The following is a 27,668-nucleotide window of genomic DNA, read 5'->3' on the forward strand; positions in this document are numbered from 1 at the left end:
GTGGGTATTAACTCCTGCCCCTCACATTCCCCAGGAATTGAAGTATCAATCCATTTATCTCCAGAGGAGCCTGGTCCCTGTGCAGCACCCAGCCCCATATCAGCATCACATTTGAGGGATCAAGCAAGGCAGGCAGCACGGCTCTCCAAGCCTCTGCCTGACTGAGATACCACTAGCAGCAAAACCCTGACCACGGTCTCCCTCTCTGCTTTCCCTTCATCAGGGACTTGACCGATAACCGACTGGTCACGCTGCCTCTGGATGGTTTGGGTGGACTGACCCATCTGAAACTCCAAGGCAACCCGGCTCTCTCTGAGCCCTTCACCAAGGAGAGCTTCCCCAAAATGAGGTACTGGTGGTGTGGGCTCTTTCCCTCCTGGCTCTCAGCACAGCCTGTGTTTGCTTATAGCAATCAGCCTCCTGCTTTCCTTGTTTATCTCATGCTTTCCTCCATCCTTTCAGGCCAATAGGTTGAGGAAGCTTCATCTGCTGCTAACACGCCTCATCTTTTAAAGTCTTCCATGGGAGAGTGGTGATACGCTCACAGGACCACCACCCCCACCCCAAACACACACACAAGTGGAAAGCATGGAGCAGGCCCAGCTCAGGGCTCCTCTCAATGGAAAACATTCCCAGAAGCCAGTCCTAGCTAATGACATCCAGCTTTCCTTCAGTAAACTCTGTTTGTGTGGCCGTGTCTTGTCTGCTATGGATTAATGAGGAGCCTGAAGGGGTCAAACTGAGCAAGACGAGGCTGCAAAAGGCTCGGAGCACGGTGCCGCGTGGCAGGTTCTGGCTCTTCTGACCCTCCTTTTGTGGTGGGTCTCCAGCGTGGCATCTTCCCTCAGGCTGATGGGCCCATGGTCCCCATGACTCAAATTCCCCTGAGGTGAAGCCATCTTTTGGTTGGGTCTCCCAGGTAGTTTCCTTGGAGCCAAGGATGCATGAGCCGATGCTCCCATTCATCTAGTACCGTATCTCAAGGCCGGAGCTTCTCAAATTCATACACCCCCTGCTGGGGTCAGAGGCCACTGCACCAACATTGGGCTTAAGAGCTCAGGTCCGATGAAAAGCATGGAGCTCTCACTTCGGTCTGCCTCAGCAGTGGTGCCTGCAGGGCTTTCTCTTCTGACTTTTTTGACTCATCATAGCTGGGATCTGCTGTCTGACTGGTTGCCAAACAGCAGGTGATCCCAGAAGCTTTTGGAGGGTTTTCCACACCCAAGACGGCAGTCTCTTGTGCAAAGCAGGTCAAGTTCAACACTTTTCAGGGATGTTCCTCCTCTAAATTAATTCCATTAACATCTGCGGAACTGGTTTGGATTTGTAGCAGAGACACCAAGTCTGCAGGAGTTGTTCGTTGAACCACACCAGGTGATAGACCCAGTAATATTTCCTAAATTTTGGGGTACTGCCATTAAGTAGTCTTATTCTTGGGGCATGTGTCTGGAGGAATCATCTGAGAACAGTTCTTGGCCATCCTGGGAGGATCTGTACCTCCCTACCACCTTTCAATAATAGGATTTAATTTGGAGCTCGTAACAGGAAGCAAGCTTGTATACAGAGTTTCCATAGCCTCCCGGGGCTCAGCCAGAAATGTTTGGGAACTTAAAACAAAAGCATATTTTTAGAATATAGAGTTTCACCATCTTGTCCGAAGACCTTAATTGTCTGGAAAACCTGAGGTCCCTTTGCCTTCATCAGCAGTCTTCCTGACTTCCAGCAAAGAAGCAGGAGTTTGCTGTCTTTGAAGAAAATGCAGCTGCTGACTGATAGCCTGGTATTTCATCCAGATGATGTTCAGCTGCTGTTTAATTAACCTTGTAATGCATGCTATAATTAACAACTAACAATTCTACTTTCAAGTAGAAATCAGACATATTAAAGTAACTCGCTGCACTCGAGAGACCTGAGATTTCCCTGCCTGAGCTGGCAGGGGTGAGCTGGGCTCATGGAACCAGAGTTTGGAGGTGCCTCTCTGACCTCCAGCGACAAGCAAGGGGGACCTTGCACTTGCTCGAGCGCTCAGGAAGCTTCTCACCTTGAACAAAAGAAAGGATGCCCAGCAAAAAGTGGCCTTTGGGTAAAAGATGAAGACTCTACACGCACATGGCGTATTGGCAGAAGGCACGGGAAAGAGAGGTTAACTCAGTCTAGGGAGAACTGCAGAAAGTTTTTTAGGAACTATCCAGGAACTTTAGTGCAGTTTCCAAACCTGGTGTTTGACAACATCCTCTTGATAGACCGTGTCTTAAGCACCAAAAGTGGGGCAGTGCCGAGACACCGAGGGGTGACTTAGGCCCATGCTCTGTCCTACGTGGAATCCTTTTCACCAAAGTCCTGCTCCTGTGTAACCATCACATGATAGACGGGCTTTTATCACACGTGCAAATTAAGCAAAAAGTGCAAAACAACGGAGAGTCAGGTCATGGAGGTGACACACCTAAAAGTTCTGCTTTCCCCCTTTACAGAGTCCTTGAGGTACCTTACGCCTACCAGTGCTGTGCCTATGGAAGCTGCAACAGCTTCTTCAAGATGTCCAACCAATGGGAGGCAGAAGACATGAGCCCTGAGGAGGAAGATGCCCACAAGAGGACCATGGAATTGTTTGCAGGTCATGCTGACAATCACTGTAAGTAAACTGGGCTGAACGGTGATAGATCCATGGGCGGGGCCATGCTGCGAGCTAGGATGCGATCCTGCATTTGCAGGAGTGGTCCCAGTGCTAGCCATGGAGTTACACCTGCCTCGGGGAAGGCGGGTTGATCCTTCTCCAGCTACGGTGGCCAGTTGCTGTGAACGGGCTTCAATTAGTATCACTGCACTGGAGAGAGACCTGATCTGACGCATCCAGACCTCCAGAACCTAACAGAAAGATCTGGCAGTCCTCGACAGCATGGACACATCTGCTAATTTGGCCTTGCTGACTGTAGAGGGAGGCTACCCAAGCCGCTGAAAGGTGGCTGAGGTTACATTGGACAGCTTCTGGGCTTGGTCACTAGACTTCTGGGCAGTATGGAGCCTTTGGTAGGACATCAGTCTTTGTTGCTACAATACACAGAGGATGGACCCCAGGACTAATCTGAATAAGAGCATGAACTCAAAGAACTGGTATGTGCAGCTGGCTGGAGACAGAGACCTGTATCTGTGCTACACTTGTACCTTCATGCTACAGCAAAGGTCGAGGTTGGGTATGACCGAAAGGACACCTTTGGGGACTATGATGAGCTCAGCACAGGGGTTAGCCTACGCAAGGCAGAAGTGGCTCCACAGTTGAAGACGAGAAGCGCTTTCTGTTCAAGACTTAATTTATTCTGTGCTCCAAAATGTGCTTGTGCATGGACCTCCATGAAATCTGTTGCACGAGGCCAGCAGAGGAGCGTGCAAAGTGCAACTCTTGCACCCGCAGACTCACAGCACAACAGCAGCTCCAGGCGGAAAGCTGGTGTGATCCCTTTGCAAGGGAATCTCAGAATAATGTGAAGAAAAGCATGAGCCCCTTTGCTTCCTCTGTAACTGCTGGAGAGTGGAAATAGCATTTCAGGACACAGCTTGGATGCTGTGTTAAATACAGAGGCCACATATACTTCCGAGGTCTGAAATGCCCCGTAGGCAAAACCGCACTGTGCTGTGTGCCTGCGGGAGATGGGAGAGGGCTGAGTCCCTGGGGAGCACTTGACTCACTTGCTCCCGGGAGCAGCGAGCCATAACCAGGGGCTCTGCAGAACCTCCTCCTGCATCCTAAGCAGGCAGGATGACATCTGGAGACAGATACTGACCCAGCGCAGCTGGATTCTCTGTGTCGCAGCAGTGATGGGAGCCGGGATGACCCAGAGACTTTATGACACAGCCAGCGAGTGAGTCACGAGCCCTGCGTCCCTGCTCCTGCCATTTGCCCTGCCCCGATCCTTCACAGACTGAGAATAAACTTTAGCAGCGTACAAAGTCCAGCCAGAGGCTAGCAAGTGTGATTCCTACCAGCATGATGTGGCTCCTGGAAGCATGGTAGACTTGTTGGTTACACTGGGCAGACAGTGCAGAGAAGCCATATGTTACGGTCATTGCTGCAGGAATTTCTTCTCAGCTGGGTCAGTTTTTCCATCATTAATGCAGCCAATGTTTTAATAGTCCTTGTGCATAAAGTTGGGGTGTTTGCCCGGCAAATTACAGCATCCTGTGAAGAGACCTGCTCGCAGCCAGGGCCCATAGTACTGGTTACAGACTGCACTTGCCGGGCACCAAAGCATTTGGTGTCTCAAAGGACACTCTCTCCTGGCCCTCCCAGACCAATCCCTACCGCAGGCTCCCAGGCCTCCAAGCCAGTCTCAGCCCTGTGTGTATTCATGAGATATTAGGACCAGAGGGGAATGCTGACTGATTCTAAGATGTGCCAGATGAGACTATTGGCAGCTCATAAAGGCTCACATTTTCGGATGTTAAAGGTTTGTCTTGAAATATCAAACCACAGGGGCGCAAACGTGAAATGCACAAGAACGTCCTTCGTTACTATGTGCAGCTTTTGCAGATGACTCTCACACCATTCAGCAATGCCTGCTCTAGTCTTGACCGTGAGGGTTTTGCAATATTGCTATTTTACTTAATTAATTGTTGCTTTATTTCTGTCCCCAGTGCTTCCTTTCTGATGGCCACCAGTGATATTCAGCTGTGTTATACGGACTTTGTAACACTTCCTCATTAAAGAGGAAAAAAGCTCCCAAACATTCCTTTTATGTAAGAGATGAAGTGGTCTCGTTAAGAGAAAATAACTCGGGGCTCTGTCCCTGCCGTGTACAGCCAGGCTCGTCAGGGTGCTTGGATGCTGCGGGAGAACTTGCAAGTGGGATGGGGAATGCTTCCAAACAGCCATGTCCTCTCAGCCCTGCGTAGTGCTTCCAGCAAGGAACTGAGAAGCCCTTAACAAGCCCGCAGAACCTCACCGCTGGGTGCTGAAAGGTGACTTGTCCCAGGCAGCCGCGTAGGGGAGAGAAATGGATCCTGGGTGGCACAGCCCTGCTCCAGCAGCCAGGCAGTGCTGCCTCCCACACCTGCACCCAGCAGCCATCCCTCAGCTGAGCCCAGCACCCAAGGGACCGTCTGGCTCCAGCCACAGGGTGCATGTGGTGCCACAGACCCTGAGGCCAGCTCAGCTCTTTCCCATACTCCCAGGGCCCCCGTGGGAACCCCCTGGACACCACCCAGGTGTGTTCATTGACATCAGAGTAACGGCCACCTGAGGCCCAAAGGAGAGTGGCTAGTGCATGTCTCATCACTCTGTCACCTTGTCACGACAGATATTCAAGGTCCCATTTCCAAAATTTTTGGTGCTTGGGATATGCCTCTTTGGATTATAATCAGCGGTGTTTAGCAGCAACCCCTGCCCCAAGCCTGTCCGGGTGGCTAGGCAGCAGCCCAGAGGTGGCTCAGGGGCTTGTCACACAGGACATCCACCCAGGGCTCCCCGGCAGCTCACTCCTGCCACCCTCCCAAACCGGCTGCAGAGGGAGGACAGGCAAAATGCAAGTACTGCCGCTGCCACAGGGCACTTCCATCACAGACCCAGCACCCCCCTGGGGACCACCGGTTTGAGGACAGAAGGGGATGTATTTACTTACAAGCATATGTTTGGAATAATGGAACAAAGCTATAGAAAGTGAGAAGAGAACACACTTGTACAGTTATCCTTGACAATAGGACACCGCTTTACCCAGTCCAGCACCTCCATTAGCTTGTAAAGCTGACTAATTAACATTTGCGACCATCCAGCAAACCCTGGAGGATCCTTAGAGCGACACTTCTACTTCTGTCATTCAAGAAGGCTACTCAAGTCCCCCAAAAAGCACCTGCCCAGACGCCTTGCCCTAACTTTCAGGGAGAGAGCAATTACCTGCCAACCCCGCGTGGGCACTGCCCTGGCTAAGGCAGACAATACAAAAGTGGAAGAAGCATCCAGCTCCATCTTTTTTGTTCTACTCCTTCTCCACCAATTCTCCTCTTCCTCCTACTTTGGTGTTGGTACGGCCATCTGGGAACCATTTTCCATGGAAAGGTCACTACTAGCAAAGTGAGTTTTTTCCAGAAGGCCTCAAAAAGTGGAGGTGCCTTAGCAAAATTTAACTAAATAAGGGCTACTTCAAAAACAATGCAGTCTGCCTTGCTAGAACACAACAGCCATTTTCTTATCTCTGCCGTTCCCAGGCTGGGAGAAGTACTGATTTCCAGCAGAGAGAGGTACATTTTCTGCTTTGAATCCCACTGTGCTGGCCAGGGATTGCTTTGCAATTCACAGCTCAGTAGTCCAGGCAAAACAAAAGAGCGCTCCTTCACTTCATGCAAATATTTAACCTATGCTTAAAACCAGCCTTGGTGCATTCTGGCCCTTTGGAGAGAAAAGCGATGGGGGCAGGTTACAATTCAACATTTCCATGGGTTGGGGGTGGCAGGAGGCACAGAAAGTGCAAGTCTCTGCGTTGATTTGGGTGTCGTGACTGCACATCACAGCCTCCGCATTGTGGATGGAAAGGACACTGGAGATTTGTAAGACTATAAAATACAAGCAGGAAAAATTTTTCCATCCCACTGTGAGTGTTTTCTTGCCAGACTCCAAAACAGCAGTAATATTTCAACTCTTATACAGACAGATTTAAAAAATGGCATTTTTTTCCCAAACCTCACTGAAGCCGAGAAAGCCACACTGCTTGTCAGGAGGCACTAAAGATAGCACGTTATTTGTCATCATTCTTTAATCGAATAATCCCAGTTGTATTTTCAAACACAGGCAGAGAGCAGATCTCTTGAGAGGCACCATTTCTAAACAGATTAGGGAACTAAATCCCACTTAAGTTAGCCATATCTTCAGCACTGTGAAAACTGGCTTTCCTGGCCAGCGTCTGAGCTGCCAGGTGCACACCTGGGCACCAGCATCCATCCATACCATCCAAGGGAGAGTTCATCCCACAGCCACAGGTCCAGCTGCCTGGCTATCGGGCTGTAGCAAACTCAAAACACATCCTTTCCCCTTCCTGCTGCCTGCAGCAAACCCTCCAGAGACCTCCACTGGGAGCAGAAGGCCGTGCTGGTGCCATGGGTGGGGATGGTGCAGCGGGACAGCAGCTGTCCTCACTGTGTCCCAGCGCTGCGAATCAGCGGTAGTTCGCGAAGAGGAACAAGGAACAAAGCAGAAAAGCATGTCTTGGATTAGATTAAGAGGATGCCATTCTCCTTGGTGATGACCTACACCTACAGGTCATGGAAAACACAGCTGAGGTCTCAGCCCCTTTCTCTTCCAACAGCTTCTCCTTCAGCCAGGGATTCTCTGCCTGACCACCAGAGAGCCCAAGCCTGGCCCAGGGTGCAGCTGCCAGCGTGATGGAAATGCCGGCCCAGCAGGCTGGGCTCTGAGGGCAGTGCAGTCTGGTCGCACAAACCCCACGGATCCAAAGTCTGCAGGCATGGGCCATCAGTCTGCCCTTAAGCAAATCCAGGGCTGGGAACCTGCAGGGGTAAAAACAAGGTATCGCAGTCCCAAGAAATCATAGGACATAAAATAAAGTAATAACTGTTGGGTTCTCTTGTCTTTTTGCTTCTGAGCTGTTTGGTGGTGGTGGTGGCTGCTGATGAAGAATTTGTGCTGCAAGTTGAGGCTAATGGCTCTCTTTGAACAAAGCTCTTAAGTCCTTGTTGATGAACTAACATTGGACAAGGCCTGCCAAGAAAGCTTCCATTTAGAAGATGCATTTGAAGGCTTTGTTTTCTGTAACCACATAGGCTAGAATATTTCTTTATTTTTAATAAAACATGCTGGGAGGAGGCATCTGCAGTCACACAACTCTGGGATCTGGGGCTCTTACACTTCAAATATTGGGAGTAACCTAAAACCTGAGAGGTTTTGCAGTGCATTGCAACCCACCACCATCTACAAGACTTTCTCCCTCTACAGCAGTGACTGCAGGGGACAAACTGAACCGGCAGCTACTTTGAACTTGTGGGCTGGGAACCGGCTGGGAAGGTCTGTGTTGAGGACAGGCAGTGGGAAAAGCTTCTGGCCCAGCTAGCCCTGATGGCCTTGCTTGGTCTTTTTTGAGCACCATTTCTCTGTTGTTTTCTCCCCAGATGACCTAGATGCAGATGACCTCCAGCTGGACCTTGAGGAATCAAAGCTGCACCCCACTATTCAGTGCACGCCAAGCCCCGGTGAGCAGCCAGGGAAACCTTTGCTTTGAATACAGCTGCAATCCTTTGAGCTTCTCGAAAGCCCCAGGATCCCATGAGCCTTCCTGCAGCGTCTCACAGACATATAGATCAGAAGCCTCAGTGGTTGGGCTCTGGCCATTCTGAGGACAAGTGAGGACATCTCACACTCAGAGGTAGCTGCCCTCCTATAAGGAGAGGAGAGGTACCCCTCACCAGAAATCCCAGGTATCACCAGCTCCTCCAGCACCCACCAACCTGCCCACAGTCAGACTCTGGCTCTCAAGAAGTTCCTGTTCCCTTGCAAGACATAGACTGTGCTTTGTCCTAGCCAGCCCAGAATATTGCATGACAAGACCTTGTCCTTGATCTCCTGATCATTCTTGCAGCACTGCAGACAGCAGGGGTACTTTGCTCTGTTTCTTGAGAAAGGGAGTGAAGGGAGATGCCAGCAGGTACAGGCTGGCTGGGACATGAGGAAGCTGCCTTCTGATTTTGTCGCCGTTCACAGCTCAGTGGTGTCCTACACAAGCAGAGCTGGAAGCTGGAGAGGCCTGGCTCTATCCAGGCAGCTGTAAGACACCAGCAGAGTTTTTGCCAGTTGTCCCACTGAGTTAGCTGCAAAAGAGACAAGAAGGAATAAGGTCTTAGCTGCCTGGGTAGAGAGGTGCTGGCTCTCTGAGGAAAACCAGCTAAAGACCTCCACCCGCTTTGAGCTGAACAAGATTTCTCCGTTTCTTCTAATTTCTTTTGCTCTCTACCACCTAAAACGTGGGCCGTCCTGTTTCTGGTTTTGCTGAGCTCCCGCCCTGAGCCTCTCACTGTAACATCCAAATCCCTCCCAGAGGCAACTCTCTCTCATTGCACGGTCTCTCCCTGCTCTCTTCTTTTGCCTTTGGCAAACAGCATCCACACCAGTCCCTTTTTTACCCTGTTATGACCTCCCCCTTCTCCCCATGTCCAACCTCCACCATTCTTTCTCCTGACATTTCTCCACGTTCTCCTTGCCCAGGTCCCTCTCTCCCTTCCCTGCCACCCCAGCTCTCTCCTCCTCTTCCTCCCGGCAAGCTCTTTCTCCCTCCTGCTCTAACACTTCATCTCATCTTGGCCATCCCCTCCGTGCAGAGGTCATTCATGCAGAAACAATAAGACACCACTTAGCCAAGGTCTTGAGTACAAGGGCAGAGGTTGGCAATCGTCAGAGCTGGATGCAGCATCTGGCCGTCTCTCGCATGTCTCCACACCCCTAACTCCAAGATCCCAGGGGGTACAATGAGAAGGAGCAGCTAATGGCAGAGGGGCCCAAATGCCAGGCTGACACCAGGATTGTGAGTGGGTCCGTAGTCCCACAGAAACGTGGGGCTTTATGGTCATGAGTTCCTCTGGACAAAGGCCCACTTGGAGCTCAGACTCTACCCCATTGAACAGGATTCAGTGAGGGCAGGTGTGGGACATGAGAGCAAAAAGGTTTTGCCAGACCCAGACCTTTTTATATTTTAGGAGCTCTGATGAGTTTGCCATTTCTCACATTTCCCGTGCAACCTCTCCCTGCACCTCGTTTCTGCCCTGGGCAAGATCTGAGTGGACGACCTGGTCAGCATGCCAGAGGCACCCCAGTGTGGGGACAGGAGCACAGGGGAGTTGTTTCAGAGCCAAGAGGTGGCACTGCTGCCATCCTGCTGCAGGAGAGGGCAGACAATGTTGTATGCTCCTTTCCAGCCCTCGGCATTCTCCTGGCTGGTGGGGCCAGGAGAGGGCTATGACCTGGACACAGCTCTGAGTAGCACCACTAGACCAGAGCAGTATATTCTGGGTTTAACTTCAGGTTTTGTTTTCTTCCAGGTCCCTTCAAGCCTTGCGATCACTTGTTTGAGGGCTGGATCATCCGCCTGGGAGTCTGGGTCATCGTTTTGGTCTCGGTGCTCTGCAACGGACTGGTCATTGTGGCTGTCTTTGCCTCTCCCAGCTACCTCTCTCCACTTAAGTTCATCATCGGCTCCATAGCTGGAGCCAACATGCTGACCGGCATTTACTGCAGTATGCTGGCCCTCGTCGACGCCCTGACCTACGGCCAGTTCGCCAAATACGGCGCCAGGTGGGAGACTGGCGCAGGCTGCAGGGTGACAGGGTTCCTGTCAGTGTTTGCTTCCGAGGCTGCCATCTTTCTGCTGACATTGGCTGCCGTGCAGTGCAGCATTTCAGTCTCCTGTGTGCGGGGCTATGGAAAGTCACCCTCCTTAGGCAAGGTCAAGGCTGCTGCCTTTTGCTGCCTGTTGCTGTCCTCTGTGGCTGCCGTTCTGCCTCTCTTCTCCATTGGGGAATATGGAGCATCCCCTCTCTGCCTCCCATATCCCATCCCGGATGGGAAGCCCGCCACCCTGGGCTTCACTGTGGCCTTGGTGATGACAAACATGCTCTGCTTCCTGACTATCACGGGCACCTACATCCGACTCTACTGCAACCTGCTGAAGGGGGAGTTCAGCGCTGTCTGGGACTGTGCCATGGTCAAGCACGTGGCCTGGCTGATCTTCACCAACTGCCTCCTCTACTGCCCAGTGGCCTTCCTCACCTTCTCCTCCACACTCAGCCTCTTCCTCATCACCCCAGAGGTCATCAAATCTGTCCTTCTTGTGGTCCTGCCCCTGCCCGCTTGCCTGAATCCCTTGCTGTACCTGCTCTTCAATCCCCACTTCAGAGATGACCTCCGCCTGCTGAGGCAGAAGGGCCAGGACAAGGGGAGATACCCCCAGTCCTGTGGGGTCGATGACATGGAGAAAAGCTCCTATGACTCCACCCAGGCTCTGGTGAGCTTCTCTGACATTGACCACATATTCGAGACACCTGATGCCCTGGGAGTGCATCCCATTCTTGACAGCTACAGCTTCCCCTCCATGACGCTCGTCCCCTGCCAGCAAAGGGTGGGCACCAGTAGGAAGGAGAGGGGCTTCTCTGAGCATTGTCCCTGCCTCAATGACAGTGAGGTGCTGATCGCTTCAGAGAGCCGAGATCCAGCTGGCAGCAGCCTCCGGATAGCCTTCTTCCCCTCCCCGCCCACGCCGCCCTACACGTCTCACTTATAAATCTCCTCTGAGTAGCCATGCCGAACAGCCCCACACCACACACTGAGGGCCAGCCCCAGTGCCAGGTGGCCAGCAAGGTGACAGCAGGCTGCTCCATGTAAAGCACCAGTACAACCCATCTACCCACACCCCCCATCATATCTGCCTGGGCAACCGGCACCGCTCTGCCAGCTGCCACTTGCCTGGAAGGGCTCAGACTGAGCTCCAGATACTCAGGGCTGGCCATGGGAGGAGACAAACTACCTGTGCAAGTGTTTCCCTTGCTAGGGACTTCCTGGGAGAGAGCCCCACCAGCTCAGGAGATGGGTCAGGGAGACCCTCCTCCTCGTCATCCTACAGCATCGCAAGCCAGGAGGAGCCTCCAGCAAAGCCAAGCATGTCTTCTCAAGGCAGAGACGTCTTAGCAAGAAAAAGCCATTGCTCTGTGGCAGGAACACATGGAAATGGCTGACTGCAATGACGTGGCCAACCATCGGGACCTCAGGCCTTGTCCTCCAGGGTCCTCCGCAGGTCCCACAGGCCTCTGGCAATGGGCTTGTGTCTGCCCCACGCCATCAACTGGAAGAGCAGAGGAAGTGGGTTAAAAGCAGTGTATCTATGTGTGCACCTGAGGTTTGGACTGCCTCCGTTTTGGGAGGCTTCATTTCATCCACTGGGAGCCTCATGGGTTGGGCAGGACCCCCACTTTCAGATGATACCAGGAGATGGGGATGCTCAGCCCCTCTTTCAATCTGGCCCACAGTGTCTAGCAAGGGGTCTCTGAACCCTAAAGCAGCCAAATCCAAGCACCTCCCTGGAGAAATGTACGTGCCTTGCCTGGGATCACTCGGTAGCGCCTGGCCAAGCCACCCAAGGGAACTCCGGGCACCCTCCACTTTCATTTCTCCTGCCACCTTCGCACGCTGCAGCACACCCAGGGCACTCCTGCCTATACCCACCGGGCTCCTGGTCAGGCGCACTGGAAATGGGGTCTGGCTCCCTCACTGCCCCCAAATCTCACTCCTGGAAGAGGCTGTTGGTTCTTGGGTACACATCCTCCACACAGAATAGCCACTTTAGGGGCTGCATTTGCCCTCCCCTATTTTAAGGGCAACTCATATAGAAGGAGGGAACAGAAATCAGCCTTGTGGGATGATGGGATCAGGAGGACACAGGCCACTGGGAACAGTCTCAAATTCACTCCCTGCAGCTCAGGGATCTCCCAAATCCATCTTCTCCATCACAAACCCTCCCACTGCCGCCCAACGCAGCAGGGAGCCCATAGGCCCTGGGCAAAGCTTTGGTTCTGCTGACATTACTGCAGATGTATAAGTTGTTCATTCTTGTGAGATAATAAATGAGCCCCGTTGCTGACCAGTGGCTGGCGTCTGTCCTCTTGCACGCGAAAAGCACCTTGTTGGTTCATTCAGTGGCTGTCTGGCTGCCTCTCTCAGCCAAACCAGGCTGCTCCTGCTTGGATGTCGTCTGTATCGCCTGAGCGAGGACTGGGAAATTGCATTGTGTGCACAAGAGCTGGCAGTATCCTCCCCACCTCTTCTTCACAGGTAAGAGCCAAACTGCCTGCCTTTATGCAGCAGAATTACATCACCACTGTCCCTCTCCAGACCCCATGGACCAGACCCAGCTCGTGGCACCCCTGATCTGCTGCTCAGCTGCATCTAGTGTCTGGATTCATGAGTAGGACAGAGTCGGCTGCATTAAAGTTTAGGGACATCATATAACAGGGTCTCCCACACAAAGACAGACTCCCAGCCAGAGCCTAGGTCCGCTTCCCTTCTCTTCACATAAGCCCCATAGTCTTATCTCAAGAAAAACTTGAGACATCGTCAGGAAATCAGAGGAATGAGATTCAAAGATTAGAGAAGAGGATGGGAACCCCAAATTTAGCGACAAATCCAAAGGTCTGCTATGCAGTCTGGGTAGGAACTACAAAAAATAAGCCCTGTTGTCATACTTGAATTCTGATCTAGACTTCTGATATCCTACAGATGCTCAAAATCAGTTCTCATGCTTGGTTCATTAAAAACACTGAGGCATTTTCTTCCATTTCCTTAGGGCTGCTCACGCATGTAACTGTGACTATGTAACTCATAGCTAGTTTCATTTGCAGAAATGAAATGCTCCTTCAGAACTGGGATTATACATCCCCAGCATAAACCCAAATTCCCCAGCACGTACCCTAACTCCATAAGGAAATCCCTAATTACAAAACACCCCAAAATAAACCCACTGACGTTGACAAAATGAGCACCATTACAAGTCAAAGACTAACTGCAACACTCGCTTGCCTGAAATCTCCTGCACTGCACTGCTGCCAGGAATATTCATGCCATGCTAGTGGGCATTCAGGTACCCAAACGAACACTTGACAATCGTCTCTCCCCAATGGACAGAGCGTGTGAGCACTGGGCCATCAGGGAACAGTCACACAGCAAGAGCTGAGCAGCGCTTGGGGCAACAAAAGCAGGATGCTACATGGTCAGTGTAGCAGAAATTGAGTCCCCAGTTGTCCCAGCTGGTAGGTAGGGTTCCCAAAATGAACGGATGTTATGCACACTTCCTACACACACATCAGCGTGCACGGACAGGCTGCCATGACTGGAGAAACTGCAGTGTAGAGCCAACACCTTCCTGTTGGGATTACATGAATTACAGTCCTCATCCAACCTGCCTGTCCCTTATACAGATCAGCTTGGCTGGGCACATCCCGCTGTGTTGTCTTACGTGTCTCAGGTGGTGACCACCACAGGGTAGACCAACTAGCAAACACCATTACAGACATCCTTTGTGGTACTCAACACAGAGGAACAAGTGAGTCTGAGTTCAAGACTGGCAGGAGTCTGGCACAGCCAGCTGTCCAGGGCTCGCGCTCATCACCTCTGGAGCTGGCTGAAGAGGACGAAGAGCACTGGAGAGTGCCCAACCAAGGAAGAGATAATGACAGGGTTGATGGAGGCACGCTGTCCTTCCCAAGAGCAATAATATTTCCTCAGCAAGCTGTGGAAAAACTTCACTGCAGGTCTGGGTAAAAGCCCTCCCCGGAGTATGTGGGCCCCCAGTAGTCGATGCAGGACTTCCCACCCCCTCTCTCACAGACAAGCAATGGCCAGCAGCCCTGCTGGTCCTGTCTGCTAGAGCAGAGCACAGCGCAGTCCAGCTGAGCCCTACAGCACCTCACTCCATCCCTCAGGGCATCCACAGTAGATGCTGCTCACATACATCCTGACCATTAGCCCCTGCTCACCCATAATCCCTGCTTCACCCTGTCTTCGACCTCACTTGTGTCTTCAGGCGTGTGCCTGGAGGCTGTGCCCTGCAAGAAGGACATTGCCTATGCCAAGGAAGACTGCAGGGCGCCTCTGGTCAAGGAGGGACTGAGAGAGCACCGGGCCGCCCCAAAGGGTTTTGAGCCCAGAAAGCAGACGCACTGTAAAGCACAGAAGCACTTCAGTGCCGTTGAGTGTGAAACCTCTTCCCAACAAGGGTCCATAGGCTGCCTCCAAGGAAACTCTGTGAAATAGTCGCCCCTCAAAGCTAGTGCCCATCTCGTGGCAACCCAGGAACTGCCTACCCCAGAGAGAACAAAACCACCAGGTACAGATCCTGCGCAATGCACCAGCCAGCGCCCTCTCTTCTACCCCACAAAGCCAGCTCCCACCAGGCTCAGAACCCTTCCTCACGGTACTTCTGCACAGGCCAGTCCCCTTGCGTAACTGAGTATAAGCACGTCACGGATCAGGGATGGGACCTGTTCCCTCTGCTTCCCCAGGGCCACGTGGAGCCCCTCAGAGCCCATTTAAAGCAAAAGCACCCTGAAGCCCTGTCTGAGCTGTGGCCCTGGCAAGACTAGTAAGAGGAAAGGAGGGAGCATAAACACAGAGCATGTTCTGTCCTGGCCCACAGAGGTGCCTGAGAAACTGCGAGCTTATGGATCTGCAGAGGAGCAGGAAACAAAAACCAGCATCCTCCTTTCTGCTATTGCAGGCCATAAACCCAGGGTATGAACTCTGGAAAATTCTCATTAAAGTGCCTTTCATCACATCTCTAAGTGCGCTTTTCACCCTACCGAACACTAAATTCAATAATTATTAAAAACAAAAGTAAAAGCAATCCTACACCACTCTATCTCCCTTCTTAGCAGCTGGTTTGGCCCTTCTGGTGCCAGGCTGAGCACGTTCAGGCAGCTCAGCCCTCTGCCAGTCATTAGGTACCCGAGGGTAACCCTGCTGCTCCACAGGCAACACAACCAGCCTGGATTACCCAGTCCCGTAGGCAATTAGGAGTCAGCTTGGACTACATAAGCCACTGTTGGTCAACCAACAGAGGTGTAAAACAACTTCAGCAAGCCCAGGACAGAGGGAAGTTCTTGTTCCCCATCCTCCACCAGCAAGAACTCACGAGGCTGCTCTTATGCCTTTTGGACTAAGCTTTGGCAGTGAGACACAACGCTGTCTGGATACTTCCCTTTCAGATGATCCTCTTCAAGGCCACCAAATGTTAGCATGGGCCTCGAAAGAGCAACCAGAGGTTCTTGAGGCATCATGAGCTCTTTTCATTGGAGACAAGGCTCTCCTGGATTGCAGCCTTTGGAAGGGGATGTATGCAGCTAAGAGAGTGAAGGAGAACTTTGTCTGGTCCCCCTCCCCGTAGCAAGACTGCTCCTGGTTGGAAGAGATCTGGCTGTCAAACAGCCTTGGATAGCAGATAGTGAGCTGCATCTCACGGTTGGACAAGTGGAGCTGGTCTGTGAGTCCCAACACAGTAAGGCTGCAGCTCTGTCAGTGTGATAGACTGGGTTGGCAACCCCCCCCCCCCCACTCAGCTGGTGGTCATGGGCCCCCTCTGACACACCAGAGGTTTCCAGGAGCTGATGGTGGCACGCTTTGCAGGTGCTGCCTGCAACAGCCTGAGTGAGCAAGAGGGCACAGAGATGGTGGGACGTGTTGAAAGGGAGAAGAATGAGGCCACACTGCCTTGTGGGTTACATTTCGGCTGATGTGCCGTATTCCAGGCAGAGGTCCTCTGGGTAGCTGGATGACACACTGAGCTGCTCTGGAAGCCATTGTCAGGGCTGGGCACCTTTGAGGTTTCCCCTGCACGTCAGCAAGGCACTGTCAGGACACCCTGAAGGGGAGAGACAGCATTTTGGGAGGATTTTGGCCCTGAGGGACCCGGAAGCATTGTCTAACGGGACAATGCAGAGGCAGTTTGTAGGCACTCTCAGATGTTGATTTTTCACTTGTCCAGTCCTCATGGCTGTAGATGTGCAACTCCTCTGAAACAAACAGTGAAGCAAGCACCCTATGGTATTATTTTTTCAATCTCATTGTTTTTTCCAACAATTTTGTGATTTCTATAAGCCTGGGCCATGATTTGGAACTTTTGGGATGGCAGCACTGCCACGGCCACAGGAGTGCAGATGATGAGAAGCAAGCTCTGCATGGGATTGCAATGTCTGATACTAACCTCCTTGTAGGCCAGAGAAAAACAGAGACATTTTGCAGAATGCGAGCCCATCTTTGTGACTGAAATAGACCACATGTCAAGTCTGGCAGCTGACCTCAGCAGTTCCAGGTTATACCCTGAGCTACCAAAAGGTTCATGCTTTTTCCCTGCTGTCCAGTGACACAAAACCATATTCATATTTTCAGAAAATTTCTTCCAAACGTGCTCCAAGGACCATTATTGTTCAAGACCAGATTGTGAACTTTCAGGCTGCTTCATTCCCACAAGATTTGCTGGTTTGCTCCTGGAAGCAAAAACAAGGCATTCCATCTCAACTTTTTGTCTGTGAATATTTTGTTAACTGTAATTCCTGCTGGGGTCTCTCCCCTGCCATCCAGCCCCAACATTTCTCCGTATGGACACTGCACTCCCAACCCTGCATCCCCACTCACGTCTTCCTTCCATCACAGACCCCAGCAAGAGGATATTGGCTGGTATAGGAACAGACAGTCCAGAGATGGACCATCGGGGGAACCAAACATATTGGCTTTCATTTTCAAAGTGAAAGACCTTGTGATCTTCAGTCTCCACTGGCCATGGTGTAGGTTTGGCTTGTATCTGCTACATTCTGTGGTCTCTGTCAGAGTTTTGGGATAGAGCAGTCAAAGACGGGCAGACTGGCACAGAAAAAAGTGAGATCTGATGAATAAGCTCACAAAGTACTTTTAACCACAAGACACACTGGGTGTGAGCCCAAGCAGAGCAGGGAGCCAGGGCAGAGCAGGGAGCAACAACCCCGTGGCATCCCGTGTTGCCAAGGAAATGGCACAGCACACTTCACGCCTTCTCTGCTGTGTAGAGGCCACGCAGCTTTCACGCAGCAGAGCGCTAGCTGTCCTGTGCACTTAGAGCCTTCAGGCATGAGTCTGGTAACTGGGTGTTCTAGGGACGCAGTCAAAGCCACGATCTGTCTGAAATCTACCTTGCTTCCAGCTGTATGCTTCCCACACCCAGAGGAGGGAGAGGCACCACTTTGCAAGGTGATAGGCAGCAACATGATGCAGAGCAGGCAGGCTTGCAAGGGGCTGAGGAGTTAAGAGTTTATTCTGATTCCTCTGGGAATGCCAGTACACTCTCCCACTGCTATGCTGGGAAGTATTCTTCTGGGAAGCAGAAGTATTCTGGGAAGTATTTTTCTAGGAGATTTCTTCAGCCTTGGATGAAAACGAAGTATGTGCAAAGTCTCTCCAGTTATGTTTCAAGGAATACCAGTAAACTCGAGATCCTTGTTCGTTGTCTTCTCTACAGACATATCTAGGACGTCATTGTACAAGAAACTGTCAATTTGACCCTTGGAAAAAATCACAGGAAAAGCTGAGTTCCCAACGTGGAAAAGGAAAAAAGCTTCCGCTTCCTGAATGTCTCAAAACTGGAGTAACTTCCTTGCAATTAGTGAGGAAGAAGAATCACGCTTAAGTACTGGCCAGTCATAAACCAAGTCAAACACCTTGATCTCTTCTGTGGCACCTCCCCTGAGACCCACAGGGCTTAAAGAATTAAGGATCTTTAGATGCTTTAAGTAATGGTCACTATCTCCTATCCTAAAGGGCACCTAAGGGACAGATTTTAACAATGCACAGGTGCTTAAAGATGCAGAAATACGTTTTTCATGAAGAACTTTGGTATTTACTTATGATTAGAAACAGACATCTAGGAGCTGTATGACTGCTAATAAGGTCTCAATGTGGAGTGAACAATGGAGGGAGCTGCGGAATGCTGTAACTGGCTTCTTTCTTTCCTGATATTTCCCTGATATACCCTTTAATTTAACTGCCCTTTAAATACTGGATGCAGGTGACTTGAGACACAGAGCAAGTAGTACGTCCCTGCACGTAGGCTAGCCAGCTTCCCCATGCCAGAGTCACAGAGCTCTTGAAATGCTCTTGAAATGCTGGCCACTTGGTGGAAGTTAGGAGTAAGTGCATCCCTAGGAGTTCCCACCTCTCAGCCTTCATCTGGTTCTCAGGCACAACAAGAATGCAGAGAGTGCATCGCATTAGCTACCTGTGGCAAGTGTTGCTCAGAAGCAGCAGACGATGTCTCGTTCCCTCCACAGGGGATGAAAACTGCTCAAGTGCTTCCTTGAACAGCCTGAGGGGAAGAGCAAAGCACCGATCTCTTGACTGGCCCAGCCAGAGCCAAGACTATATGCTGTGCTGAACTGCAAGCTAGGGGAACACCCTCCTCTTCCTCCTTATACTCCAGATAAGCTGCTTCTGCCTGCTGAAAGGGCACCTGTCATTTGTCTTCTCCTAAATTTTAATAATATCACTCACTAAATATCATACTTCTTTATCTTAGTTATTCTAGTGGTGGGTAAGAACCTATCAGGCATAGTCTGCTTTTAAAGATAATTTATATCATTCTTATAATTTATTCTTAAGAGTAACTCCACAGTATTCCAAATCTACATCAAGAATAATCACAAAATCACAGAATAGGAATCACTAAAGACAAAAGGGACTTCTCAAGATCATCCAGTCCAACCTCCCTATTCAAGCAGGGTCAGCTACAGTAAGTTGCATAGGGCTGTGCCTAGTCAGATTTTGAATAACTCCATAAAGGGAGATTCAACGATCCCTTTGGACAATCTATTACAGTGTTTGACCACCATTACAGTCTCAGATGGAACTTTCTGTGCTTCGAGTTGTGCCCATTACCTCTTGTCCTGTCACCGCTGAGAAGAGTCTGACTCGCTCTTCCTCATTCCATCCCATCAGGTATTTATACACATTGACAAGATCCCCCTTAGCCTTCTGTTCTCCAGGCTAAACCTCCCAGCTCCTGAGCTTCTTTTCATACAAGAGATGCCCCAGGCCTTTAATAATTTTTGCGGCCCTTCACTGGACTCTTTCCAGTAAGTTCATGCCTTTCTTGTACTGGGGAGTCCAGAAATGGACACAACGCACCAGACTGTGTTGTTGACGTGCGTGACGGCACTCATCAACAGTGAGTAGAAGGGAAGGATCACCTCCCTCTATCCACTGGGAAGGCTTTTCCACATGCAGCCCAGGAAGCTAGTGGCCTCCTCCCCACAAGGGTGCATTGCTGGCTCACGGTCAGCTTGTTGCCCACCCAGACCCCCAGGTCCTTCTCTGTAGACCTGCTTTCCGGCCAGTCAGCCTCCAGCTTGTACTGATGAACGGAATTATTTCTCTTCCTACATAAGCCTATGCATGGTCAAGAAAAGACTCTACATGGGCGCCTCTGTCTTTCTATACTCTGTAAATGCTATTGTATATATGTTTGATTTTCAGACATGTGCACGCACACACACAGACACAAATATCCAGTAACCATGAATATGTGCACATTATTCACTTATTTCTATATAAAAACACCTTACCTCACCCCAAAGTCCTGCAGCTCCCATTCGAAACTGCCTTGTGCATCATCCTGAGAAAGGAAGAAAATTATTCTCTGCTGTGGTGTGTAGAGCTGGGCTTATTCACGGCCTCAGTGCAGAGCAGTAACCAAGCCTTCTCAGCACAGAACGAAGGGGATTAGGGATTTCTCTGCAGCATCCAACACTGTCTGTTAGAGAGAGGACACAAAACTGGATTACCATGGCAATCTTCTCTCATGTTCTTTCCAGAACTGTGGTTCTCACCTCCCAGGACAACCCATGACACGTGTCTTTCTTTTGCCAAAAATGCTGGACTTTTTCTGGCATCCACAGCAGTTCAACAAGCATGGTTCCACTTGCCATGAATGGTATCTCAGCACTGTGAAGTATCAAAATCCGGTGACGGCAATCTTATTTACAAGTATGCATTAACTTGTAAAGAAGGGAGCTATATTGGTGGAACTTCAGTGTTAGGAAACCATAAGAAATAAGAAATAAAATGGCTTAATTTAAATTACAGATCCTGAACTGATTCACCTGATAGCATTTTGCCCATAGTCCTCATCCTTTTCTTTTTCTTTGAGACACAAGAGAGCCATAGATACTCTTGCATTCGGTGTCCAAAGTCAGATCTGATGTTTATGGAGGAGCATGTGATAAGCTGAGGGACACGTAAAGCTTCAGTTAACAGCAGAAAGGTGCCGGTTCTGCTGTTCTCACTAAAAGGAACCAAGTCTATGGCAAGAAGTCTCCTTCCAGGCTCTTCTGGGACTTAATGGCAAGCAATTAAGATATTTACTCAACATGATGAAATAATCTTCTTTGGATTTACAACTTCATTATTGATTGCACAGTGTGGCAATGGCTGGATAAAGGCTGGGACACAGCAGTGCTCTTCACGTATATCATGCAGTGAGTGTTACCTACGTTGAGCTACTGCTAATATCGTACAATGTCATAACTCCAGGAAGGGAAACAAGTCGTGCTCTAGACAGGCATATTGGTGTCCAAAACATGGACAGTAATGGGACATCTTTTCCCCATAAAAATCAAACATGCTCTTTCATTACTCATTGCAGTTTCCATCACCCAAAAATAAAAGGGCAGAAATTCCAGGCTGCCAAAGTACTTCCTTTGACAGTATTAAGCAACTGCTCATTCATTTACGACTATCATCACGAATGGACTGCGACAATCAGGACAATCAGAATCCATTTTTTATTTATTCCTTTTCAAAGTGTTCTGAAGTAAAATAAAATATAAAATAAAAAGCAAGACCCATCAGGGGACATGGGAGACACATTCTTCACAAAAAATAAAGCACTCTGTTTGAAGGTAATGACTAACACCACATCAAAGACAAAAACCTAAAATGAGAGGAGACTGGCCAACAAGTCAGCATCACACATAAACATTATAAGATCTATTTCTTTAAACCGATTAGCTGATCTTCCTGAAGTGTAAATCAAGTTGACACCAAAGCCCTCTACAAACTAAACACCCATTTTCCCCTCTTCCTGATGACAGCATTTTCTTTGCTTGGGGAGAGACTGTGTTCTTTGAGGTATTGTCTTCCTTCCTTATCCAGCAGCCTGGGATAGCCTTAGAGACAAAGAAAACTTCTAGCCTGTAAGACACAACCCATCGTCCTGATTCTCCCATTGTCCAGCTCAGGGACATCCGTATGCACCACAGCATGCTCCCAGCCTGCACGTCCAGGTTTTCCTACCACATTGCAGAGGGACAGGAGGAAAGCAGGGGGAGATGCACAGTTGGTCTCATCCTAACATAACTTGACCACAAACACTGGGGCCCCTCTTGTTTGCATATAACCAAACATATTTTTTAAAACTTATTACTACCGCTCTCCCAGACAAGATGTAGGAGAGAGCAAGGGGCCAGGAACTTTGTGAATAGAGGCAAAAACTCACTCCTCCTCTCAAAAACATCATCCTACATCCATGTTTACACCATGGTGTGTGGGAAGAACTGATCCTGCATTGCTGCCGGTCTAGGGATAAAATCCGGCAGCTGCTCCACACCACCTAGGAATTGTTCGATGTTAATTCTAAATAAACAAAGAAGGGTAGTTTCATTATGGACGATTTCCTGAACCAGAGAAAGAGAGGAGGATGGAGCCAGATGAGTTGTTTTGTGGCAATGCTGTTAAGGAAACTACAGACTTCAGCAACACAGCTAAATCCTCAAGGCAAAAGCAGATGTGAAGTTGTGTCCAAATTTGCCATTGAGGTTAAAGAGGTGCCCAAAAGGAGTCCTTGCTCCTACACGGTGCTTCACAGCCAGGCTCTTCCTCTTCTTTTCTTTGCTGGTCCACAATAACAGACCCAGTTAACAAACAGAAAAACAACTGCACCAAAAATTCTGCAGTTGTTCTAGCTCCAAGACCTCAGGAAAAAGCCTTTTATGTTTTTAATTTTTTGTTTTTCTCCTGCATTTTTTTGCCAATTGAATCAATCAATTAAAATAACTGGATTATTTTCCTCTCCCACCTCCTCCAACCCACCTCTTCTCTTTCTTCTTCTCCCACTCTCACATTCAGATCTTTGTTTTTCTTCTCTCTACTTTTTTTTAAACTTCTGGTTTGGAAAAGTTGCACAGCCAGAAAATCACATTTCCTTTTGCCACCACACTGAAGACATCTGAGGAACACAGTGAAGGGAATTTCACCCTGGACACACACGTGTTCAGTTACATTAAAGGCAAAGGGGAAAAAAAAAAAAAACAAGAAGGCAAAGCAGTTTCCAGTTCAGTTTCTACAGCCTGGCTGGCCTTTCTCTGCCTTGCTGCGAATGGCTGGTTGTTCAAATCCTTCACCCACCCCCACCTCTCTATCTCCACTTCCCTGCACCTCTTCGTCTCTGCCTGTTTCATCTCGGTCTTCTTTCTGTTAACCAGTTCCTGCTACGTACACCTTTTCACCACCCCATGCAAAATAAAATAAGAAAACAGAAATAAAACTGTGCTGCATATCTGAAGCTGCCAGGCGTAAGTCAAGCAAGCAAAGCCTGGAAGAGTCCAGTGCTCTCCTTAGGCAAATGCTGGTAAATAAGGAACATCCCAGAGCCCCTCAGGCCTGTGGGGGACAAGGATCTTGATCTAACTGTGCGGTTTGTCCTGCCAGAGCCTGTCTGAGACAGAAGCGTTACTGGAACGGGCCGAGGAGATCCGTGCCCCAAGGACAGTCAGGCCGAGGCCCTGCATGCTTTGCAGGGAGGGCGAGCAATGATGGGGAAATGCTGACAAGGCTCCACCTCGGCCAACACGAGGAGAACCTGTGACTGCCAGGGCAGCAGATGCCCATCAAACAGAGGCTGAGGTGGCCCCGTCACCTGCAGTGCCGGCTGTTCCTGTGGCTGAAGTGGAGCAATGCTCCTTTGGCTTTTACTCCCACCACACAGTGGACAGCAGGAGCCCCCATCCATCCTCCAGACCTCCGCTGAACCAGTGCATTGAGGCTAGGATCTTTGGAGAACACCTTCTCCCTCAGGTTTATCTGAAAACCCCAGCCTTCAAAGAACAGTGAAACACAAAGGCAAGAAGCCACAGTCAGACATCGGTACGTGCTGCACTGCTGCTTTCTTCATACTCCCACGTGAGCAATAAACAGTAGAAAGGTTTTGCATCAGAGAAGTTGTACTGCACAGACAGTTGGCAATTCGGTATCTCCTAATCTCCCTTATCTGCAGGCAGCCTACAGATATCTTTAGCAGTCAGTACCAGGAGAGGGGGGCAAAGAGCAAAGCCTGGAGAGGGACCTCGTAGGAAGAGGTGTTTGAGAAGCAGACCCCGTGAGGTCTGCGCGCCAGATCACAAGTAACAGATGCTAAATCCTGCCCCCAGGTCACTCACAGGATCTTAGCTCTCTACACAGCAGCTCTGGCAGGAAGTATTTCCATCTCTAACTTGAGTAAAGCCTCTGACTTACCTCCCCCAAATGCCTGCTGTTGGCTTCTAAGATTTCCCATCACTAGACATCTTTTTGCCAGCACTAAGCAGCAGCTTCCTCTGCCTGAAATATCTGGTATGCCATTGTCTCAGCTGTGATCATGAGTAAAGATACATCCTCAAAGAAGTTTCCTCCTTCGTAGCAGTCCTTAATAACTACTGTTAACAAAGCCTTGGGGAGTTTATAGTGAAATGAATTGTATCAACAAAGTGAAAAAGAGGAAAAAATTCAGCACACAAAGTTCTTCATCCTACACCGATGGTCTGTATTCCAAACACTGTGTCCAGGGAACCACCCTCACCTCCTAATGCCTCCCACATGCTTAAAAGGAAGGCAGAAATTACAGCTGTCTCACCATGTGCGTGCCATAGGGTGAGATGCAATTCACCTTCCCGAAACAAATCCTTCCAAGCTGAAAATGCCCTTTTTCAATGACACTTTTGCTCCAGTGAAAATTTCTTAAAGACAAAAAAAAAAAAAAAAATAAAATTAGATCCTACCAGAGGTTATAGCACAGTCAGAAACAGGGAAAGAAGAGGTTAAATAATGGCTGCTGAGCTGGATGAGATTCATCTTCCGAGACTTAGTGAGTCTGGGCCATTTTAGTGTGGGCTGGACAGTTTCCAGATTTGAAAGGGAAAGAAAAAAAAAAATTGGACCTCGGCTAAGTCAAGGCACCCAGGTAGTTCCCGCTGGGTGCACACACTCTTCCCAGCAAGCTCGGTGCAACTACTGTCTGTCCTCTCAGCGTGGTTCTGTCTCTCCCCAACCAGAAAAGCCTCAAATTGCACCATGGGGCCACTGCGAGTCGAGTTCTGTGCCCCAGATTGTCCATCCTGCCAGCAGAAGTAATTCTTGTGTCCAGCACAGTTGATAGCAGTGCAAAGCGTATGGCATGACCCTTCCCAGATTACACTGCCACGTTTCATGGATCACTTCCAAGTTTATGGCCACAGTGGCACCCATGAGCACAGGTAACTTTCAAGGTGACAATAACCTTTCTGGAAGGAGTCTGAGCCTTCTACAGCTTTTCTCACTACGTTGCATCAGACAGGAGAGGTTCAGACCTGCAGGCCAACCCCGTGAGCAAGACAGCCGTTAAAGACAGGCATGTTCGACCTGTCTGGCAAAGCTTTGTGGGGCCTCTGGGTGCACACTTACATGTCATGGATCTTGAGGAGTTAAAAAAAAAAAAAGAAAATAAATTCCATTATACTTCTGGCAGTACAAAATATTGGGGAACTTGCATTTTCTGGTGGGTTCATTTTTCCTCTTCAGCGTGATCTCTTATTTTAGCAGAACTTCAGGGATACAAATTATGGCTTATAGAAACATAGCCCTATAAAACTTTAAAAGCACATTATGGCAGCAATCTTTCCTGTATAAAAGGCCTCTCATCCATTTCTCACCCCAACAACCACATCACTCCGCCCTCTTGCACTATTACAGCAAAAAGCAAAAGCCTTGTGGCTGTCATATTTAAACCTACACCAGAGATAGGTGAGCATTACCTTTTTATTCTAGAAGAAATAGGTGTACAGAATGCAATATCAACAGAGAAGACTTTAGAGAAAAAAATTTTGCAGATGTCTAGGCAAGATTCTCAAAGCAACAGCTTTTTCACCAGTCTATAGGCATGGAGGCATCTGCCTTTTCAGTTTTCCATCGCTTTCATCTAGACCTTTTGGTTAATGAACAAATACAAAGTGAACTGACATAGTTCCATATGTCCTGGACCTTGTTATCTGACATCAAAACACAGAATGGTTTAGAAACACCACTGTAAAGCACTCTGAGTTGCAAAACACAGCTAAAGGAAGTTGCACCTGGTGAATTACATAAAGATTCTCAAGCACCATCCCTACACAAAAAAAGCCTGTAAGCAGAACATGAAGACATGTTCATAAACACAACACCACCAAACAGAAAATCTCATGTCAATTTATGATTTTGAAATAATTTTTACTATCCCAGATATGTTATAACAGCAACCAACTTGTCCACAAGATCTTGGAGAGTTTCTAGACAGAGAAAGATTAAATATAAAAGAAAAATACAATATAGCGTATAAAAATGAAAAAATAAATGCTGCAGCTTTTATGGTCTTCAATAGGATGTTCAGATTAAACTAAATACAGCCCCGTATGCCGAGAGATGAAAGAAACCTACAATAATTTTGGTCAGACCAGCCCTCTGGAAGGCTCCATTCTAACTCCCCACACAAAGCAGGACTAACCCCAAAGCAAGATCAGGTTGCTCAGCACCTTGTCCAGTTACGTTCTGAAACTCATCAAGGAAAAGCCACACTGACTGTTCCCAACCACCCTCTTGTCCTTTGTGTGCCTTCATGCCCTCGGACATGGTTTCCAGGAGGACCTGCTCCAAAACTTTCCCAGGAACTGAGGTGAGGCTGATCGGCCTGTCGTTTCCTGGATCCTCCTTCTTGCCCTTTTTGAAGATGGGTGTGACACTTGCCTTTTTCATGGCAGTCATAAAGATCCTTCCCCAGCTGCCAAGAGTTTTCAATGATGTGGAATGGCCTTGCCATGACATCAGCCAGCTGCCTCGGTGCCCTCGGGTACCTTGTGTCAGATCTCACAGGGTCATGTATGTCCAGTTTCCTTAAATAACCCATAATTTTAACTTCTTCTAATGTACCTCTGTCTCCCAAACACTGCCACTAGGCATGGAGACCAGGGAGGCCACGCTAGTGAAGCCTGAGGACTTTTCTATGTCTTTTATCAATGGGACACACTACTCATTCAGCCAATGCTTCCTAACTCCACCCCTGCATACTCAAGCAGTGTTTCTATGTTCCTTCTGGGCAGCCCATCCCTGCTTTCACTTTCTGTGCACTTAATTTTTTTTTATTTGAGATTAGTCATGAGCTCCCTGTTCATCCATGCTGGCCTCCTGCCATGCCTGCAGATCAGGCTGGGCCTTTTTTCTGTTGGTGGAGATCATCCTTGAAGGTTTAGCAGCTTTCCCGGGCAGCTTTGCCCTCCGAGGGCAGCCTCCATTGCTCACCTAACCCCTACATATGCCGAAGTCCGATTTCCTGGTGTCAGAGTTGTTATTCTGCTGCTTGCCTTCCTCGCTTTCCTCAAATACACAAGTCATGATTCCAGTAGACAAAGCTGCCATCAACCATCACATCCCCAACCAGTTCTTCCTTACACATAACTAGCAGATCCATCACCTCCCCTAGCTGTCCTGCCCAGCACTTTCATCAAAAATGAAATTACTATTAGACCTCATACTGAGGCTCTTTCTGCTTTTTTCCCCTCATCTTCTGGCCTATGAAATACCTGCCCAAAGCCTCACAAAATCATGAAATCTCTGCATCAACTGCGTTGAGGCTCTCATCATACTGGCTGACCCTAATACCAAAAGAATGAAACTCAGCTGCAGGGGGAGGGGGGCAAAAAGCTCTCCACAGCTGCAGGATCTAATTCTTCTCTGAATGTCCTCCCATCTGGGGACAGGGACCTCCTGGGCAGCATGCACTAGACCCCTCCAAGGAATGCTGGGCAAGCTAGGGATGTTCTGTGCACCAACCCCACTCTGGTCCTTTTACTTTAGT

At 49.3% G+C, this 27,668-nt stretch overlaps 1 protein-coding gene across 1 annotated transcript in view; it reads left to right on the forward strand.

Annotated features, from left to right (window-relative positions):
• The window catches only part of LGR6 (leucine rich repeat containing G protein-coupled receptor 6), a 149,610-nt gene extending 138,000 nt beyond the window's left edge, over nucleotides 1–11,610 (forward strand). The window contains exons 15-18 of the mRNA XM_054181275.1: nucleotides 224–349; nucleotides 2,472–2,632; nucleotides 8,110–8,190; nucleotides 10,030–11,610. Coding sequence (XP_054037250.1) covers nucleotides 224–349; nucleotides 2,472–2,632; nucleotides 8,110–8,190; nucleotides 10,030–11,267 — 1,606 coding nt within the window. The 3' untranslated portion in view covers nucleotides 11,268–11,610. The remainder of the gene's footprint in view (nucleotides 1–223; nucleotides 350–2,471; nucleotides 2,633–8,109; nucleotides 8,191–10,029) is intronic.
• The last annotated feature ends 16,058 nt before the right edge of the window (nucleotides 11,611–27,668 follow it).

The sequence above is a fragment of the Rissa tridactyla genome, chromosome 21, assembly GCF_028500815.1.
Source record: "Rissa tridactyla isolate bRisTri1 chromosome 21, bRisTri1.patW.cur.20221130, whole genome shotgun sequence".
In the NCBI taxonomy this organism is placed as follows: Eukaryota; Metazoa; Chordata; class Aves; order Charadriiformes; family Laridae; genus Rissa; species Rissa tridactyla.